The following is a 21,865-nucleotide window of genomic DNA, read 5'->3' as shown; positions in this document are numbered from 1 at the left end:
AGATGTGGTGAAGAGGGTGATACTGTGTAGGCACAATGGCAGGAGTGCCTCCTCACCAACCGCTCCTGTACACAGGATGCCTCCAACAAGTTGCTTGGGACCACACTGGAGAAGGGGTAAGAGGCAGTGTGCATGCCAGAGGCTTCAGCAGATTTATTCATAGAATCATAGAATTGTAGAGTTGGAAGGGACCACGAGGGTCATCCAATCCAACCCCTTACAATGCAGGAATTGTTTGCCCAATGTGGGGCTCAAACCCACAACCCTGAGATTGTCACTTAGTCTACCGACTGAGCTATCCACAGGTATCACATTTTGCTGCATTGGCTGGGATACATGCATTGATAGATGCAGTGGTGTTGTCCAAACCAGGTCACTGTGCTATAACCCCAAAATCAGTTCAACAGCTATAGTCCCTATGAATGAATGAGGGAATGCAGATCGTAATACATAAGTGATGCTAATGGAACAGAACCTCACCTCTGATATTTTGTTAGTATCATCTCTTCCCGGCCAATCTGGCTCATACACTTCTTGCAAACACTCTGTCAGTTTCTTGGAGGCTTCGTGCATTGCTTGGAGATAGAAAAAAAAGAGACTCCAAATTTTGAATGACACAGTAGCGTCCCATCAAGTACCCAACCCAAAAAGCAAACAGGGGAAATGAATCTTCCTTATCCCAAACCCATGGCAATTCTTTAAGAGAATTGTTTCCAAGGCAAGCAAAGCAGGGCGTATAACACAGAGGCAACACATACACAAACCAAGAGCAATTATATATATAACATATATTCCTCTAGTGCAGGCATCCAAGAGAGAAGTATAAATTTTTGTTTCAAAAATGTGTAAACCAATACTTTTGGAAGTGGCCAATTTTTAGATCTGAACATAAATAGATAGGGGGGATAGGGTTTGCATTTACATTTAAGTATTTACTTGGTCAATTTTTACAATGGACTGGATTTCTCTTTCTCTCCCTTCTCCCCTCTCTATAATCATAGAAAGCATATTGAGAGATCCTATATATAAACAAAAATATTAGAAAGAGGAAGGGGAGAGAGGGACCAACTGAGAAGTTAAGCTTCCCATTTCAATTGTTTGTCTAAACTCCATCCTGCATCAAAGGAATAAGTGCATCTTATAGAAGATGCCACTTACCGGTTACTGATCACATGAAATGCCACAGAGGGCAAATCCCTTGATAGCAAGTGATCCCAGCATTTATAAACACCACTGGAGTCTTGTCTGAACATTGTGTTTTTGTGGCATGCACCCAGGGGATGAGAACTTCCCATGCTACATTAGAACAAAGTAGCAGCTGCCCCTGACAGATATTTGCTGTCCTCCACTGAAAGTTCCTGAAACTGCTTAGTTCTGTATGTGTATTTTTCTCTAGTTAATGCAGACAGTGCCTCTTGGCTGGTATACTGGAGTGGCCAGTGTGGTGGGGCAGAGCACTGCTGCTTACCTGAGCAGGGTAGGGAGGGGTCAATGCCACGGTGTGGTTGGGACTATGTGGCACAGTGGCATAGCCTAATCCAGTGCTCCCTCTGGTGCACCCATACAGCCCTGACCTCACTTCCACCTTCCCCCATCCCCCATCCCAGAACTGTCCAGGTAAGTAGCAGTGACTCCGCTTTTGTGAGAGGGCAGCTCTGTAGCATCGCCCCACCATGCTGGCCACTCTTGACACCAAGAATAAAACACACACAAGCCCTGAGAGCATTTTTAGAATTGTCTTCTGTGGGGAGAATGACATCACAGCAATTTTTCCAGGAGTTACCTTTTACTGAAGCCAGATATGTCCGGAGATCCTTCTGCAGCTTGCTTCCCTCTGTCTGAAAAGACAGTAAATGGAATCAGTAAGTAGGCTACACAGCAGCAAAATAAAATAAAAGGCAACGGTTTGTTTCCAGGCACAAGTAATCAAAAGTGCTGGTGTTGATCTTTCAAGCTCTCAAGAAAGGGTGGGGAACCTGTGGTCCTCCAGATGTTATTGGACTCCAACTCCCGTCAGCCCCAAGCAGCATGGTCAACGGTCAGGGGTTGTGAGATTTGTAGTACAACAAGTGAAGGCCCACAGATTCACCAACCCTGCTGCAAAGATCAGGATGCTTAGAAGAACAGCCTTCTCCCCTGTGAACCTGCCTAATCTCTAGGACCAACCTTTCACTATGCTTTCACCATGGGAGTGGCAAACAGAGAGAGGGCCTTCTTAGTGGCGGTGCTCCATTTATGGAACACTATCCCCAAACAAAGCCTTCACTTACGTGCCAGGTTAAGGCCTTTTTATGATGTCATTTGATTAATCAGAGAGTGTTCCCTTATTTCAACAGTCTACTTCAGAGAAAGGCAAACAAGAACGACAACCTTAATTTCATCAACTACAAGCCCCACCAAGTACTTGGCAGCCAAAGTAGGGCCCCCAGTTTGATGCTGAATTGCACCTCCTTCTTGGGAGGGATCCTTTTCCAGCTTTGATTCTCAGACTTGACCAGCATTTCCAACACCTTTCAGATATGGCAGAACCTCTCCTCTCCCAATGGTTCTGTCTTCACAACTTATTTCCAAAAAACACAAAGGACAGAGGATAGTCATGTGCTGGTTGCCCTTTCACAGCTATATTTAACAAATGGTTGAGCAGGATTTTCTGCTACCACAAAAGCAGCTGAGAGCCAGTGTGGTGTAGTGGTTAAGAGCGGTAGTCATGTAATCTGGGAAACCGGGTTCGTGTCCCCGCTCCTCCACATGCAGCTGCTGGGTGACCTTGGGCTAGTCACACTTCTTTGAAGTCTCTCAGCCCCACTCAACTCACAGAGTGTTTGTTGTGGGGGAGGAAGGGGAAGGAGAATGTTAGCCGCTTTGAGACTCCTTAGGGTAGTGATAAAGCGGGATATCAAATCCAAAATCCAAAAGGAGGATGCAGGGAAAGGGTGGGGGGTGCCATGGTCTGACAGTCATACATAATATTGCATTTCAATTTTTCTTTCATCTCAGTAAAGGGGGCTTTAAAGAGAGCAAACTCACAGAACATCTGCCTCAGGTGCTACTAAGCTTTGAGGAGGCGTTTCCTACTATTATTCTCCCCTTTCAAGTAGTGCAGTTAAGTAATCTTAAACTAAATTTAGACTCCAGACTTAGCGGTTGTTTGGATGGCATTGTATGTTATTTCACTTATTTTGAAATAAGTGAGAAAGTCATGTACTGAGGGTCCCTCCTGCTCATTCTGTGGAATGGGGCCCTGCCTGGATGGCTGCCCCCATATCCTGCCCCATTTAATGGCACAACTGCCTGTCTCTTGCACAGTTACATCGTTCACCTGTTCAGATTGCTAGCTGTCATTTCATAGCAAATCCCAACACATCCTCAAAGTCCTCACAGGGAATGAATAACGGCATCATTCATTATTCACCCATCACAGACTGACATAGTGCTCCAACCCAGTGTTTACAGTAAAAGGAAAGGAGCAGGATGGATAAGGTTGTTTAATCAATCCCAGCAGCTCACAGTTGATTCCCGAGAACAGATTTGCTATTTAGACAGTTGATACGAACATTTTCAGCTAGCAACTTTGCTGCTTTAAGGAACCCTTTTTCACCCTTCAATCACAAGAGAGGCTCATTATTCCTGCACACCCAAATGTCTCTGTGGCTAAATGAGTACCACAAAATTAGAAAGTTAGAAGGGGTGGTGGAGAAAGAAACTGCCTTCCCCAACCTGGTACCTTCCAAACATTCTGGACTATGGCTCACATCAGCCCCATCCGGCATGGCCACTGGTTAGGAAAGATGGGAGTTGTCGTCCAAAACTCTGGAGATACCAAGTTGGGAAAGGTTGACCTATGGAGAGCAGATGAGCTATTGCTTTGACCAAAGTAGGCTGTAACCATATTCTCACTTCTCTAACCAACAGAACAAGTCCATGTCCAACATCATTTCTAGCATTCCTCCCTCCCACAGAAGACCCTAACTGGTGTTCTGAACTCAACCACAACTCTCTCTGTAAGTCAAAAGAACATGCTGGGAATTATTTTTAGCATTGATGCTTTCCCTGCCAACCACTCCCACAAGCAGGGAATGTCTGCATATGCAGCCCACCTGTTCCCTGCCAGCAGATCAAGGCTGCCTCCCTGCACAAGCAGAGCCTTCGAGCAGCTCCAGGTGTAACAAAAAGAGGCATGAGAAAACTGCTTGTCACGTCAGCAGCTGCCATGCACGAAACCAGGATCAGTTCTTGATAAGCATCCATTTGCAAGCACTATAATACATAAACATTATGTGCCACTCTTAATAATATACACCCCCGAGAAGTCTGCAGTGAGAATTTAAAAAGTCAATGCAAACTTAACAAATGCAAAACACACTCTCTTGAAAGGAAAGAGTAGGCTATGCAATAAAACTACCGGTATTTCTGAAGAAGATAATAGTTTCAAGTCTGGTCCCTAAGAGATAGCAAAACAGACACCAAGCCAGTTTGTTGAAGGGAATTCTACAATCAGTGTGTCACAGATGAAAATTATTGCCCCTGGTCACCACCCACCCTATGAGCTACATAGGAAGCTACCGTATTTTTTGCTCTATAAGACTCACTTTTTCCCTCCTGAAAAGTAAGGCTGTGCAGCTATCCCAGAAGCCAGAACTGCAAAAGGGATCGCTGCTTTCACTGCGCAGCGATCCCTCTTGTTGTTCTGGCTTCTGGGATTCAGAATTCCCCCCCCCCTTGTTTTCCTCCTCCAAAAACTAGGTGTATCTTACGGTCTGGTGCGTCTTATAGAGCGAAAAATACCGTACTTTATTCAGTCAGACCATTGGTCCCTCTAGCTCAGCATTGTTTACACTAGGGTATCCCAAACTTGCTAGCCAGGGATGATGGGAACTGTAGTCCAGAAACAGATGGAGACCCACGTTTGGGAAACCCTGGTCTACACTGACTGGAAGTGGCTCTCAAAGATTCAGACAAGGGTTCATCTCCCAGCCCTGCCTGGAGATGATGGTGATTAAACCTGGGACCTTCTGTATTCAAAGCAGATGCTCTACCACTTGAGTTATGGCAATCCACATCTCTTTCAGCTCCATTCATATCAGATGCTGGTATCTTACACTGAATATATCTTAAAATAGCTTTCTTGGATCCCAGAATGAAACCGGCTAAGGGAGCTGGGCATGTTTAGCCTGGAGAAGAGGAGGTTAAGGGGTGATATGATAGCCATGTTCAAATATATAAAAGGATAGAGGAGGGAGAAAGGTTGTTTTCTGCTGCTCCAGAGAAGCAGACACGGAGCAATGGATCCAAACTACAAGAAAGAAGATTCCACCTAAACATTAGGAAGAACTTCCTGACAGTAAGAGCTGTTCGACAGTGGAATTTGCTGCCAAGGAGTGTGGTGGAGTCACCTTCTTTGGAGGTCTTTAAGCAGAGGCTTGACAACCATATGTCAGGAGTGCTCTGATGGTGTTTCCTGCTTGGCAAGGGGTTGGACTCGATGGACCTTGTGGTCTCTTCCAACTCTATGATTCTATGATTCAAATCTGAAGGAATGCAGTAGGTCAACATCTGGGGAGGCTGAAGAGCAAGCTTTCCTTAAGGTACATGCTTTTACCATAATGCTAATGGGACTGAGGTAGTAGCAGCTTTCATGTGACTACTAAGCTTGTGCCCAAGGCGAGCTTTGAACTGAAAGCTAATTTGGTGCCATAGATGAATAAAATGAACTGTGAAGCAGAAGGTCCTTGGTTCAAAGCTTGCCTTTGAGCAATGAATTTATAAGCCACTCTCTCAGCCTCAAGATGCAGTGTCCCCATCTCCCTTCAATACAGGGATATCACTGTGAACCAGTAATGCCGATCTATGTTCCTAATAGATGTGAGGAACTCTAGACATGTACACAAACAGTATTAATTGGCCGTCACAGCAGATATGTTTTGCCACTATAATGCTATGTAAGCTATCAAGAGCCAATCACATCTGAGCAAGCAATTGCAAGTGGGTCAGTGCCACAGCTGCATAGAAAACTAGATCGCCCCACAATGCATAAGGAGAAGCCAATATTGCCCATGGATTGTCAACTTCAGTTTGGGAATATATTGTACTTGGAGCAGCTTGTTTTCTGCTCTTTTGGCTTAACTATTCATGTTTCATTGCATCAATTCTGATACAAGAGGTGAACATTCATCAAAAATTTTATAAAAGAGCAACAGGTAGATGCAAATAGCTACTGGCTATTATGTTTTCTAAGGGACGCGGGTGGCGCTGTGGGTTAAACCTCAGAGCCTAGGACTTGCTGATCAGAAGGTCGGTGGTTCGAATCCCCGCGACGGGGTGAGCTCCCGTTGCTCGGTCCCTGCTCCTGCCCACCTAGCCGTTCAAAAGCACCTCAAAGTGCAAGTAGATAAATAGGTACCACTCTGGCGGGAAGGTAAACGGCGTTTCCATGTGCTGCTCTGGTTCACCAGAAGCGGCTTAGTCATGCTGGCCACATGACCCGGAAGCTGTATGCCAGCTCCCTCAGCCAATAAAGCGAGATAAGTGCTGCAACCCCAGAGTCGGTCACAACTGGACCTAAAGGTCAGGGGTCCCTTTACCTTTACCTTTATTATGTTTTCTGAAAAACAGTTCTTGCTTCTTTTTCCCTGTAGCCCTTGGCACAACCCAAAATCTTCTCTGCACCTAGTCTTGATCTAGTCTTCTGAAGTCTATATTCTATCTACTCTGTTTACACTGCTGACCGTGGGTCTTTTTTAAAAAATCCTGCTCTGAAACGTCTTTTCTCCTCCCGTGCCCCCATTTTTACCATTTTACTGAAAATAATTTCTCTGAAGACAAGTTCTGGGAGGCTCAGAAGCTTGCTCACTACTCTCTGACATTTCAGCTGGGTCTTAATAAAATGTATTTATACACCTTTTGCTTTGGGGGCAGGGGGTTCTAATGGCAAGAGGAAGCATGCAGCTATCTGCAGGATTTTGTACAGCAGCTTATTCTGATGGAAATAGCGCAAAGGACAGTAACTGAATGCAGATCATCCTAGGAGGAAGAATCCTCCTCCTCCTGACCATCCCCAGTTGTGCTGCTCGTCAAACTCCAGAGGGGCCTGAGACCACCGGAATGTTAGCACCGCTGCCAAAAAACAAGTCATGTTCGGCTTGTGTGTCACGTAGCAAAGTCAGCCTCTAAGCAAAGAGGGAGGGAGATCTCGTGCCATTCGCAGAGTAAAAAGGAAGCACGCTTCTCGTTCTCTGAATGGACATACAAGGTATTTAGAACAAGATCCCCCCCCTTCCCTCCCCATTCAGGAAAAAGAAAAAGATGACAGCGCAGTGCAATGAGAGAGACAGCTAAGTTTATATCTCTTCCACTTTCGCAGCAGACCTTGTGCCTACATGGACTGTAACAAAAAGAGACTCTCAGCCCAGGGCAAATCAAAGACAGCTGCCTGTCTTCACAGGAACACAGCAAACAATCGGTCCATTTTGCAGTGGATGCCCAGAAGCCATTTCCATCCTTCCTGGGATACCAGCTTGAATACAGAAGGCTCTTTAGCTGCACCGGATCAGCTTTCTTTGGTGCTCTAGTTGCCCCAACTATAATTCCACGGTTGTGGAAATAGACTGCTGCTTATACCAGCCTAAGTGTAAGCAACTGGCTTGACGAACAATGAACATATACTGGGCTATTTTATACTTATACTAGCAGAAGTAAATACAGAGACCTGGGCAATCAAGCAAAAGATTATCCACAAAGATCCATTTGTGGAGTGGGAATTGTGCCCCTTTTTACATGTAGAGGAGAGGGAGAGGGAGAAGAAGGACTGGGTAGCCACTTGTGGTCTGACCACAGTTGGGAATGTAGGGCAGTACCAGCATCAACAAAAGCCCATGTTGTTTGGTTGTTTGTTTTTTATACCCCAGCTTTTTTTCCCTGATGGTACTCAATGCAGCTTACAAATAAAAACAAGAATCACTAAAACATAAATAATAATTAAAAAACAAGCAAACGCTAACAGAACTAAAACTATATATAAATACATAAAATATGTTTAAAACATACAAATAATCACAGAAAAGCTGCTATTTGGCACCAGAGGGAAGCTGACATTTTTTTCCCTATTCATTCAAAACCTTGTCCACACCATCAGTTTAGAACAATATATTTAGTGGTGTTCTTACTAATTTGCTGCACATCAAAATGGAAGTGCTCATGTTTCAGAATTTTTGCATCTTCCTACCCATCATGCAATAAATACAGTTCCTCTCCCAGCTAACACCTCCATGACTGTCCTGGCTCCCACTTGTGGACGTAATACTCAGACTCTCTGCTGGTTATTACAAAATGTTTTATTCCAGAATTTGCTACATGACCTAAGCATATATCAAGTTGGAAGGTACACACTTAGCAGATTATTGCAAAGCTCTAGGGTACATGGTTAGGTGTAAGCAAAGACATTGTCTCAAGACTTGACATGCCCCCTGAGCTACCCTTCTGAAGAGGAGGGCGGGGACAATCGTTCACAGAAATCCCATCCTGAGCCGTGAGAATGGGCAAGGAGGCATGCTTGTGGGTCTGCTCATGCCACCACAATCAGCACCACATCCTTGTAAGACAAAGTCAATAGTGCAAGTTCACTGTCTGACCTAGGGGGGAAGCATTTTGCTAGCAAGAGATTGGAGCACAGCCTGGTTCAAAAACCTTTCTCTTGGCACTCAGGAAATCCACTATCACTGAACTTCCTCCTGGCAAGCTGCTGGGCCCCTCCCCAGAATTGGTTTCCCAACTCACATACTATTCTTCCTTCCCATCTGACCAGCCCTGCCAAAAGGTCTCCATAGGGCTCATGAAAATTATTACCCTCAAGACTGAATTACTAAAACATGCTCTTTATGGAAGTGGGCCCTTGGGTCTAGTCTGGAAGCTGCAGCTAGACTGATGATGATTAGAAGCTACTGCCAACATACTATATGTGTGTTAAAATACCTGCAGTGGCTTCCTATTTGCCACCAAGCCAAATTCTAGTACTAGTGTACAAAGCCCTGAATAACTTAGTCCAGAGGTTTTCAATCTTTTGGGGTCTGTGGCTCCCTTGACCAACTTCATTCTTTCTGTGGCACCCCTGTGGGGCTCAAGAGTCCAGTTATGCCACCCCTTGCCTGCAAAGCCAACAATCCCTCACCCCTTTTGATTGTGATTATATGCATTTACACTTCTGATTTTTTTAATTTCTGAGGATTTACATTTTTGGGGTTTAATGTTGATTTTAAAATTTTGTATATTTTTGTCATTGTATGCTGTTTTGAGACCTAAATACTGAAAAGCAGGATTTTTTAAAAATGAATACTATTGCAAGTACTGCATGAAACAAGTCTGGGATGCATAACAGCAGGCACCTGCCAGATTCACATTACTTGTCTGCACTGCAACGTCCCTGCTGCTTTGTCAACATTTGTTCATAAAGTTTATAATAACCACAGTAGCTGCATATTCACACAGCATGTGGCACTTTAGTACTGAAGTCTTCATCTACTTGAAAAAGCCTTGCAAACAACAAGGTCAACCCCTCTCCCACGGTTGCCTGCCATTTCAGGACATTGTGAGGCAAATTAAACATTCCAGGCAAATGCACTGAATAAAGCCCCAACGTTTAAATCATCATCATATCATATCCTCAATGAGTTAGACAATACAGGATAGCCTTGGGAGGCTGCTATTTTGAGTCAAGGGAGGCCGTTGCTGAAGCCTTCCTCAGCACACACACACAAATTGTTTCGCTCAAAATTTCCAAGCTGCCTTTCTACATGAATTTATAGGTTCTGAAAGAGGCTGGTTTTAGCTTTAGCTTTGGGGTTTTTTAAATCAGGTTCAGGGCATTTTTTCATTTTACATTTGCATGCTGCACACGCATAACAAAAAAAACAAAAAAAATCCCAATGGATTTGACCAAAGGTCCATCTAGTACAGCAGCTTTTTCCTCACAGTGGCCAAACCACCTCAGACAAAGCCACAAGGATCTGTTTACTGTTGTTTCTTTGCTATTTGTGCTCTCTGCCATTGTGCAAAGCCAGCTCAGAAGTGCTTGTGCAACCCCACTGAAGGAGATTGCTGACAGCTTCATGGTGAAGGAGGGACAGAAGAGTCTGTTGCATCTTGGCCAATAGCCAGTCTGTTGCATTTCCATGCTGTTCATGGAGGAAGGCCCCTTTCTTCCACCAATTGTTAGCACGGAAGCCAAGTTAGTTGGTGAAGGAGAAACAGATCACACCATCTCTCCTTTGCCAGCCTGGATGAAATTCCACATATTTCCCTTCATAGTTAAGTATGGAGGCTGTAAGATGGGGTCCCATTTCATAAAAAAGATTAGTAGTACTGGCTTAAAAGTATAATGTAAGAATATGGTGAAATTTGAAGTTATGTTAATATGTCTTCCTCCTACTGGTATCATTCTCACCCAGCCTCAGTTCCAACTATGAGTCTGCCCATAGTATGTGAAACCCTTTCAAGGATACACTCATCAAAGGTTAAGGAATGGTCAAGACTGACTGTTCGTATATTTAAAGTTGCTTACCAGTTGCTTGTTGAAGTTATGTACACATTGTTCAAATTGCTCGTCTTTTGTTTCATCAGCTTTGCCAAGTTTCTGAAGGACCTGCACATGCACAGAAAAAGAGAACAGAGAAGGGTATTGAAGTCACAAAATTTGAACATTTGCAACCAATAAAAGACAATTCGAGAGGAGAGGGGTAGCTGTTTCAGCTTTACTGAGTGGCATAGAACAGGGGGCAGGTTCAAACACTGGGAATGCCGCTTTTAAAGATCTCAGGAAACACTTCAGGAAAAATCCCTCTGCTTGGAGAATTTGGATGGCCACTGCCCGTTGCAGAAGACAGTACTGGATGAATAGAGTGACTGCATGTCTTACTTTATTGTGAATAGTCCTCCAGTTTTAAGGGGTTTAAAGGAAAATGTACCATTAGAAGGGAGATTGGACCTTGGACAGCAGAAACCTTGCCTTTGCCCCTCAACAGCACTGAACAGCAAGCTGAGCTGTCACACAGATCAGTCCCTCTCATTATGATGAAATGTATTGCATTTCTATATCAATTATAGGAACATTTTCTAAATTTGCATATAAGCATATGCAAATTATATGCAAACAAGCACCCTCCTTTTTTGGTGATGCATAAATGGCCACCCTATGGACAAGATAGACCAGTGGTCAGTCTTGATATAAGGCAGCTTCCTAACATCAGTATTTTTCTCTGTGGTTTTCTCTCCTGCATCACAAAGCCAATGTTTAATAGTTAGAAAAATTCAGCTAATAAAGTGGTACTAAATACAAAACTATAGAGTTGCACTTCATTTACTTAACTTTGCACTGCAGACCAGTTTACCAACTCTTTGGAAATGCAACATATAAATTGAAGGGGGTTCGGATGACTCACAGACTATATTTCTCATGCAAAGCTTATTTGTCCAGCCCTTGGCTGAAGAAGAGTGGTACTGAAAAATCTGCTGAACAGACAATATAAACCACTGTGCAGGTCCCCCAAGAGAAACTTCAGTTAATCTCCTCTCACAAATAACCTATTTTGTGAAAGAGGAAAATTCATATGCTGGAGGCATAAATGTTATCTTCAGATTTAAAAAAAAAAATAATATTAAGAGTTTCAGCCAGAACTGGAACTAGCTTGGGAGAGAGTCCTGTTGTTATCATTCTGCCACCAGGAAGGCTTGGAATAACCATGGCAACCAGCCAGGCCTCTCTTAGTACCAAGAGTCCTTTTTAACAATCAAGTTCACCCACCATTCCAGGCGGAGTAAATCTTAATCAACACACTTTATTTATCAGCCCTTCCCTTTTAACACTCTTGATTCAAGTGGGTCGCTGAAAGTGGAGTTGCCCACACAGCTAACCCAAGGCTGTTCAGCTTGAGTGACTGAAGGGGGAGAAGCAAAGGACACGAACAGTAATGTATGTAGATAGCTTCAGCTGCCACAAATCACGCTTAGGGCTGTTTCAGATGTGCATGTAAAATATTTTACATGACCACCTAAAAATGTTACCAGCTGATGCAGCTCATGCATGAAATCATGAAGTTCCACTTATGAGGGAACTGGTATGAGCAATGGCTACTTATCAAGTGGCAAACCCAATGACACTTATCCAGTGACACATAATGTATGACACATAATATTTGGAACCGACCTATGGAGAGAAGAAAGTTTGAAGAATCCGGCAAGATCACACACAAGGTCCCTCTAGTCTGGTATTCTGTTTCCAACAGCTTGCCAACCAGATGCCTGTGGAAGGCCGATAAGCAGGACATACTGACAACAGTCCTCTCTTGCTGCTCTACAGCAACTAGCTATTCAGAGGCAGGCTGCTTGTGATCCTGGAGGTAGTTTATAGCCATCATGACTAGTAGTCATTTAAAGCTACATGGATATGTTCAACTGATCCATCAAAGCTTCCTGGTTTGCAGAGGAAACTATAGTTCGTAACCAACAAACTATGGCTTCCTGTTAATCAAACATAGAAGTTTCTAATCTCTTCCAATTACATGCAGAGGAAGGGGGGAGTCATTGTTAGTCGTCCGCACTATGGCTCAGACTTCAGAGTATCATCTAAGTGCAGCCATTCTCCTTAGGGTGCATTAGTATTCCTGCTGTTTAGAAACTATCCGTGTGTGTGTGTGTGTGTGTGTGTGTGTGTGTGTGTGTGTGAAGCATTCCTGGAGGGGAAAGTGGGGAATCAGTCCTCATTCACCCAACACTGATAACAAATACAGAAGATGTGGCTACCTCCTTGTTTGTTGGCATGACAGAGCTCAAGACACAACCCACATATCAACTACCGTATTTTTTGCTCTATAAGACTCACTTTTTCCCTCCTAAAAAGTAAGGGGAAATGTGTGTGCGTCTTATGGAGCGAATGCAGGCTGCGCAGCTATCCCAGAAGCCAGAACAGCAAGAGGGATTGCTGCTTTCACTGTGCAGCGATTCCTCTTGCTGTTCTGGCTTCTGAGATTCAGAATTTTTTTTTCTTGTTTTCCTCCTCCAAAAACTAGGTGCATCTTGTGGTCTGGTGCGTCTTATAGAGAGAAAAATACGGTATTTAGGCCCTGCTTAGAGATACCTACTTCAAACTCTAAGAATCCCTAGTATACAAGCACTGAATTTAGAAAGAGATCCAAGATTCCCGTTCATTTCACACTGTCATTTTGAATTTAGTCATACATGCACACACATATAGACAGCTGATTCTCTGTAGCATTGCAACATGCATCACAAAGCACTCAGGTTTCAGAGTATCATTCTGTCCAAGTGTGCAAAAACATCACTGAAGACCAGTATTTAATCACTGAGTGGGTGGCTAGCTAAGCAACATCCTCTGCAGAAATTGGAGCTCTCCAAACTCAACCAGTCTGGAAACACAGAAGGCTATGTTAGCAGGGAATGTGATACGCACTTGGCCACCAACTTGTGTTTCCACCACGCCTGTTATAAATCCACCTAGCCTTTTGGGGTTAGGGGAGGAAGTTCTCCTGCTCAAGGCCTTACAGACCTTTTTTTTTTTTCATAGTGCCCTTTGGGGGCTAATCTAAGCTAAATGGGTTATTTCATTGGTATGCTAACTTGTTGGAATTTGTTGTTTCAATTGTTTTAGCTGGTTTTGCTGTTAGATTTTATGTGTTTGTATTTGCACATGTTTGTAAACCACTTTGAGAAGCAAATTGGCCTTAAAAAGCAGTCTAATAAATAATAAGAATGCAAACTGCACATTTTGAAGACTATTCCTGAGACAGCATTTTTAAAGTTGCATTTTGCATGCATACCATGCATAAGAAATCAAAGGTACACAATTGCCTGCTACTCCTTTTTTAATATCCTGCTACCCATTGGAGGGTAACAATTCATGCTGTGCACGCTCTCTCGCTCTCGCGTTCTCTCTCTCTCTCACTCACTCTCTCTCTCTCACACACACACACAAAACACTTCTATCCATCACGATTGCTTGCAACCTTCACCAAGGTTGCAAACAGCCAGGCAGGTGAACTCAGCACTATGCAGGATCAATCTGCCAAGTCATTTTTCATTTGCTCCACACATCCCCTGATTAGGCTGAGGAGATTAAGGTTTATCTGCACATATTTAAAGAGACCTCAAATCAATTTTCTCATAGCAATACAGCATTACTTGACAAAATTTGCAGTTTGCAAAGAGGGAGCAGGGAGGAATTGGGATAGTTAAGTGTGTGTGTCTTCACCTCTTATTCCAGAATACATTTGAAAAGCCAAATAACAAAATTTCAATCCTTTCTAGGAAATGCACAACTCTGGATAAGGGGTCTAGAGAGCTCCATGTTCCAATAGCTATCGCAGTGAGAGACAGTAAAATCAAACTCCAAGAGCAAATTCTGGTAGTTCTTTCAAAATATTGAGGTGGTCATATTTATAGTTTCACACTAAATACAGAAAGTGTAAGAGTAAATGGCAAAGCTGAAAGGAAATAGAATGTGTTTTTAAAAGATTTTTAAGCTTTGCGCCATAGTCCTTCTAGGCAGCAGTTTGGAAAACCCTAATGCAGAGTCTTCTTTGAGAACACAGAAGGAGTTGGCTCCCAGCTACCATCCTCAATTAGAACAAGAGAATAGCTAATACAAAGAGCCATTTGAAAAAGCATAGGCTGACTCACAAGTAAAATGATCAATTCTAAACTGGGGAAAGGGTCATTTAACAAAGATAAGAACTCAGAATGTTACACAAGCGCAAAGGTGACACAGAACAAGCAACTAATGTAGAAAATGCTGAAGGTCTGTCTAGGGCACATGTGTACGAGCTCAAAATTTATGTGAAGCTATAGTTCCCAAGAAGCCTGATTAATTAATTACTATGTATTTTTAATAGTTCAGCTTTGAGTTTGCAATGGTTCAACTCAGAGGGCCAAATGAGATAAAATATGAAATTGATCTTTCTGTTTTAAATAATGGACGGAGTTTTTTATTTTTAAAAAAATGAAAATTGGACTCCCAGCAAGTAGGGAAGAAGGAAATTAACATTTTCCTCCCCTGCCATGGTCCTAACTAAAATCATTTCTGCAAATCGTGCTCTTTGGCATTCCCATGAAAAACTTCCTCCTAATGCAAAATAGCAGTTTCTGAGGAGCAAGTGCAGAAAAAAGCAGAAAGGGTTAAATTTCTCTGCCTGCTGCAAATTCACAATAGTTACCAACCTCCTGTCCCAAGAAACTATTATTTACAAAACTTCAGGACTGGGTTCAGCCAGCTTTAACCAAATACTGAGTGTAACTTCTCTACACTCCAAAACAACGAGGACCATGGTGATTTGGATTCAAGTTCCTACTCAGCCATGAAGCTAAACAGATGACCTTGCTCTCTAACCTACCTCACAGGGTAGGATGAGACCGAGGAGAAAAAGAGGGTTGAGAGAACTACCATATTTACTTAAGTCTAATGCACCATTGAATCTAATGCGCACCTCAATTTTCAGAACCTTGAAACCAAAAAAGGTATTTGCTGGAGAATGTAAATGTGCCATCAAATCTAATGTGCACCTTAATTTTCACAATGTAATTTTGTCCCCAAAAAATAGTGGGCATTAGATTTGAGTAAATAAGGTAAGTAAGGTGCCCTGAACTTATTGGAGGAAGGGTGGGATAAATCTGAAATAAATGCGTATTTTAGTCATATTCGAAAACAGTGTTAGAAACTCCAATATATAAGCTAGGCACCAAATGGCTCCTTATACCAGAGTTAAGGTTACCCAAAAAGAATGCCTACTTGCCATTTTTGGGCCAGGTGGCTTGAAATACTTATTTTTCAGTACAACTTTTTGGTTCCTTGAATTCATTCTCTTTGTGCAGATACAATATAATGTATAGAATTCTTCAGGATGTGTTGCTAGTGTGGGAAAACAGTCAAGATCCAAGGATCCCCAGGCACACGCCTCCAGAAGATGGAGAGGTCAGGCATCATCCTGGCACCTGGGCATCTTCACTTGGTTACAAAGTGGCTGATAGCCAGGTGCAAAATGCACTTGGTGAATTTTGAATGCTGTCTGAAAACCGCACAGGCTATACCACTTCTTGCAACTGTTGACTTTCTAAGAGAATTCAGGCTTTGTATGTTACCAGGTTCTTAAAAGGAGAGTCCACTGTGAGAGTGTGTAGATCAGAATGTATAAAGTGCTGCTTATAGGCATGCATGATGTGCAGAAGCCCTGAAAAGCCTCCCAAATTATTGGGAGGGGGGCACAGTTAAATGGCTCTTAATCTCAGGGATTTCCAGCAACTGGAAGGTAAAACTACTATTCCAAACCCTGTGCCTCTGTGATGATGGTCAACGCCTTATATCAGCCTCCCCCAATCTGGTGCCTTACAGTCATTTCTCACTAACCACAGCTAGCATGGCCAATGGTCAGGGGTAGTCAGAGTTGGAATCGCATAACATCTAGAGGGCATCAGATTGGGAAGGGCTGCCTTATATTACAAGGCATCCCACTTCAGGCCATTGCCATATTTTGCATGTGGAAGGGCTTTCTATGCAGGATCTACTCCTAAAAAAATTCAGACAGAATTCAAAATCTCTGCAAGGGGCTCCTCTTGGAGAGGCAGATGATGCAGCAGATATTTGGCTCCAGAATCAGGAGAAATCGCCATTCAGAGGGAGGGAAGGGGTGTTTGCTGTGCTCACACGACAGCAAACAGGGAGGTGGTGTTGGCTGTTGACAAGAGGCAGCACCCAACCCCTGGGAATTGGAACAGGACCAAACCCAAGATGAAGTGGAAGACTTCAACTGACTTTCCCACCCAAGTGTGTCCAAATCAGATCCAGACAGATCCTCAAGAGAAATGCTTTGGTACAAAACCTTTTGCTGAAGCAGCAGATGGCAAAGAACGCAAGCAACATCAGTTATGTGTGTCCGTTTTGGCCACTAATGAACTGTGAGCTCATAGGATGACATCCATCCCCTGGAGAAGTAAGTGCAAGTGGTGTCAGATTAGACCGTTCCCAGGCAGCTATTGGCGCTCCGCTCTCACCCATCCTCCCCCTGCGTAACGCCATCGCGCTTAATCTGTCGGATCATTGCAAAGCCAGATAAAGTTAGTTAGGATTGAAACTTTAGGCTCTTTGCAGCTATAAATGGAGCAGATTTGCTCAAGCAAAGACGGTTGATGGAAAGAACCTAGCAGAAGTCAATGTAGCACCCAGGATTGGCTCACAATGGCAAGAATTAGTTGTATGGTTGGAGGAGGAGGAGGAGGAAAGGGAGGGGAAAACACGTGGGAGGCCGAACCAATGATCTGGTTGCATTTAAACTGTTGAATAACCAACAGCTCCTTGCTTCTGCCACATTCCTCCTGGAACCTACCATGTACCCAGAGAACTTTTGGCAGTTTTAACACCCAGAGATCAGCAATACAACACAGAGCCTGCAATTGCCCCCATATCACAGATGCAGTATGAAAAATAATGTTATACCCATTTTGCAGATATGGAAGTCTATTAGCAGGATATGACTTTTCACCTCCAATATCCTGGAACATCCTGGAATTTTCAATATGGGTTTTGGCAGATACTTCCATAGGCCAGTTTTTTGTTTTGTTTTGTTTTACCCAGGATGCTCACAGTCTAAAACCAACATCCATAGTGTAAGAAGCTGAACAGAAATTCCACCGATGCAAATAATTAAGACCAAGACAGCAAATTAATCAATAGGCTCAAGACATGCAAGACACCGGCATCTTCACAGACATTCAAGAGAGACAAAGGAAATTCATATGGGAGAAGGGAATCACAACATGGTGGCTTGCTCCAACCCCTGACCTAGAACATCAGAAGAGAGCCTACTTGGGTCCACTGAAATATATCTAGGGTCCTATCTATGCAAGCAAGATTCCCACATAAGCTTTATCCACATTTAGGTGAATGCACAGGGATCAGAACGTTCAGAAACTTCAGCTAGTGCAGAATTCAGTGCCCAGGTTGCTCACAGGGGTAAGATGATTTTAACATATTACACCAATCCTGACCCAACTGCAGTGCTCTAATTTGTTTCCGAGCCCAATTCAAAGTGATGGTTTTCACCTATGAAGCCTTAAATGGCTCAGGACTGCCATACAGTGGCAGAGCTTCATGCTCCGGCACCGGGGGGGAGGAGAGCAGCTGGGGGGGCAGCCGTGATGGCACCCTACCTCAATAGCGCTGCCGGGGGCGGTGCGCTCCTCCCGCACTCCTCTTCCGTCGCCAGTGCTGCCATACCTCAAGGACTACCTTTCCCCATATGAACAGACCCAGACCCTAAAATCGTCACCTGTTGCTCATCTTTGTGTGCCTCCTCCATGAGAGATCTGGAGAGTGGCAGCACAAAAATGGACCTTTTCTGCCATGGCTCCCCGCTTGTGGAATATTCCCCCCCCCCCGGGAGGCTTGCCTGGCGCCTTCATTATATATATTTAGGCAGCAGGTGAAAACATTATTTGCCCAGACCTATGGCCTTTTAAATGTGTTTGGGATGTTAGGGGGGTTGTTATTATGTTATGTATTTTTTATTTTTATACCGTAAATCACCCTGTGAACTTCGGATTGATTAATTAATTAATTAATGTTATACACACACACACACACACACACCACACACACACACACACCACACACACACACACACATTTATTTCATCCAGACTGAACATCTGTTCAGGCTATCAATACTGAGTGAGAGGGTTTGTGGACTGGAGTAACAGGATCTTCTGGCCTACTGCATCTACTTCTGGGATAAAAAATATCCTTAAGAAAATGTGGCACAGAATTCTTCAAGTGAGGAAATACTTAATATGAGCACACACCTTGAATAATTTTGCCCTTAAAAAGCTAAGAAGCTAGACTGAAGTTTTATTTTAATTTATTTTCCTGACTCAAAATAATAAACCATTGTGTCTTCTGAGAATATCTTCTGTTACAAAGATGCAATGCGGGGATGGCAGCCATTTCTAACCATATTGATGGTATAAATATTTTGCTTGTCTTATCTTACAAAGGAGTGCTTGTTAGCTGTATTTTGAGCAAACAATAATTTTCTGGAATTGAGATCACTGCAGAAACATCAAGGCCCCAAGCTCAAAAGTTGTTGTTGTTGTTGTTGTTGTTGTTGTTGTTGTTGTTGTTGTTGTCATATTTATTTATACCCCGCCTTTTTTCCTGGTAGGGCCTCAGAGAGATGATTATCTTATGATGTTGCAACGAGCATCTTGTGGACAGTAACACTAAAGACTAATGGATTTGTTGTGGCATAAGCTTTTGCAGCAACTATCTACCCACCCAGTGGTGGGACTTTCAGAACAGCTTCCTTTGTCACAAAGACTAAACCCACAGAGAGGGGAGGATCAACTGGCCTTTTGAAAGATGCCACAAGTCTCAGTGTGCACTCAGACATGGAGATTATTGCATGCGTCTTCCTGGTTATGATGTTAGCACTTCTGTTCCAGTTTCTAATGTTCCTTGTACATTACATTGCCTGTTGTGCTGTGGAACTATGGCTTTTTCATCAGTGCATAGCCATGTAGCACCAAATTTCATTCACACCTGCAGTGTGACACAATGGACATCATGGGACATGTTGCCACCCTTTATGAGCACGTGTGTTTCTGTTCCCCAACTCATCCCCCATGCACATGATGGAAAAGAACTGGATGCAAGAATAATACCCAACTTGGTCACATGCATGGCCCAAGAAAACAGTGGGGAAATTGCAGGGCAAAACTCCCACAAATTTTCCTGGTTAACAGGACTGCAAGCGAATTCTTTCTCAAAGCAATTAACACGGAAATGGGCAATAAACATCCACTAGATTTCTGGAAGTGTGTGAAAGATGACATAAAGCATGAAAAATATCAGGAAAGGCAACATTGGGAAGATGGAATAAAGTGCCATCTGAACGCAGCCTCATTGTGATTTGTAACCCTGCCCTAGTTTTTCAAAGAGAAAAAAAAAATCAATCTGAGCATGACAAATCTCTTCTGAACTACATTTTCAAACAGTATCTTTCACAGCTTTTGAACCAGCAGGTGTGTGTTTTAGATAGGAATAGCTGCCGTCTTTTTCTGCGCTGCTTCAGCACAAGCAGAGGGCTCTGTCATAAGATATGAAGCCAACCCTGTCCAACAGTGCACCTTTCACCTTCATAAAGGCCTCAATCCACCTTGTGTAGTTTTCTGGTAAAGCAAATTTTATCTGACAGCAGGAGAAAGGCTTCAAGTGGCCTTTGGGTCATGCCACAGCATCAAGCTAGCTCGGAAAGTGACATGGAAAGAACATTAGGTCAGACAGGCAATTAGTCCCTTTGTTTCACCCGCCTACCTTGCCCTTCCTTTACCTACAAAATACAGGGATTCCTTCGGAGGGTGACCACAATGTCTAGGGCTGCAGCTGCCCCCATCCCAGGAGACAGACAGTGAGATTCAACATTGTGCTATGGTGAATGCCCCATTGGTGCAAAAACATTGCAGCTTGCCAGTTGAAATAACCCCCCCCTCGCCCATCCCACTATTTGGGGGGTGGGGTTTTCTGATCCCCCCCAACCCAATTTCAGGGGGCATGAAGAGGAGGGGTAAAGGTCTGCTGTGCAAGTGGGAGCTCTCATGCAGGCCTTGTGCTGACTGAACTTGACAGGTGAATCCCACTCAAAGCCACACCGGAGCAAAAGGATAACGCATCTTCTTGCATTGCAGCCTGCCGCCACTTAGTAAATGATACAGCCCAGCTATTTATTTTGAAAAGGTGCAATTTCCCCACCAGTTCAGATGCCCAACCGTATAATGATCATGTCTCTCTGGAAGTCCCTATTGCTCAAACATATAATGGCCTGGGCTCACACATCACATTAAAGCAAAGGATGGCTAATGTTGAGTGAGCAAATATGCAGCTGCACAAAGAGAAACTATTAGGCTTAAGGGCCTTTTTATTAAAGCAGATTGTGTGCTTTCTCAGTCATCCAAGTACAGCTAACATCTCGTGTACCAGAGCTGAAGTTAAGCCACATGGTCACTATTCTTCTAAACCTACTCAATATAAATACAGTTTCAAATTGGGACTGATCAACAGTACACGAGTGATTTCCTAGTCAGGTAAAAATGAAATCTGATCAGGCATTCACAGATTGATACGACTCAAACAATTTGTTCTAATTAAAATGCATCGTTGTTTTCTACACTGTGGAAGCAGGAGCTACTCGCTATCAACGATCAAGTGTTCTATAACCTGAATTTCCCAACTAAGTGCTGTTCAAAATTCAGAAGCAAGAACCATGTAAAAATATAAAACTTTTTGAAGGAGATAGAAACAACAAGCTGTAAACAGGGAAAGGAGAGAAAACCATGTTTCAATATTTAAGTGCCAAGAAGACAGAACAATGTGATTACCGACAGCCACAGGTTTACAAAAGTAGGAAAGCGTTTTCTATCGAGGGCCACATTCTCACTGGGCAATGTGTTACAAGGAGCATACTGGCAGTGGGTGGAAGAGCTAAGCCAGTGGCAGGCACCCACTTCTTTATCCGAAAAACTTTCTTTAAAAAGAGCAATTTTGCAAGCAGTTTCATTGGGAAGTAGGGGGATTGAGACTTGCAGACATGCAGTAATGCCCACATGAAATAACCAGGGGTCTCTTCTGTTTCTTAATGAATATTGAATACCAGATTAAGAATGTTAATGGAAGTTTCGACTTAAGTGAAGTTTCTTGGTAAGAAGAATTTCAGTTCCAGACTCCTTATCAGTTTTCTGTCTTATTAGGAACCCTAGTAAGTTTCTCCTTTTTGCTAGTGACCACTAAAATAGGCTTGTTGCTGGTTACTGGAGAAAATGCC

The 21,865-nt window shown here is 43.3% G+C and overlaps 1 protein-coding gene and 1 long non-coding RNA gene across 16 annotated transcripts in view; both read right to left on the bottom strand.

Moving 5' to 3' along the window:
• Positions 1–21,865, bottom strand: part of LOC309541279 — a 452,672-nt gene that overhangs the window by 384,644 nt on the left and 46,163 nt on the right. The gene's annotated exons all lie outside the window — the stretch shown is intronic.
• Positions 1–21,865, bottom strand: part of BIN1 (bridging integrator 1) — a 110,600-nt gene that overhangs the window by 56,344 nt on the left and 32,391 nt on the right. For all 15 annotated transcript variants that reach the window (XM_082238329.1, XM_082238337.1, XM_082238338.1 and 12 more), the window contains exons 2-4: positions 10,553–10,633; positions 1,784–1,838; positions 481–575 (exon numbers count right to left, since the gene is read on the bottom strand). In XM_082238329.1, the coding sequence (XP_082094455.1) occupies positions 481–575; positions 1,784–1,838; positions 10,553–10,633 (231 nt within the window). The remainder of the gene's footprint in view (positions 1–480; positions 576–1,783; positions 1,839–10,552; positions 10,634–21,865) is intronic.

The sequence above is a fragment of the Podarcis vaucheri genome, assembly GCF_965113315.1.
Source record: "Podarcis vaucheri genome assembly, chromosome: 1".
NCBI lineage: Eukaryota > Metazoa > Chordata > Lepidosauria > Squamata > Lacertidae > Podarcis > Podarcis vaucheri.
Note: the sequence above shows the minus strand (reverse complement) of the source record. Positions and strands in the feature narration are given on the sequence as shown.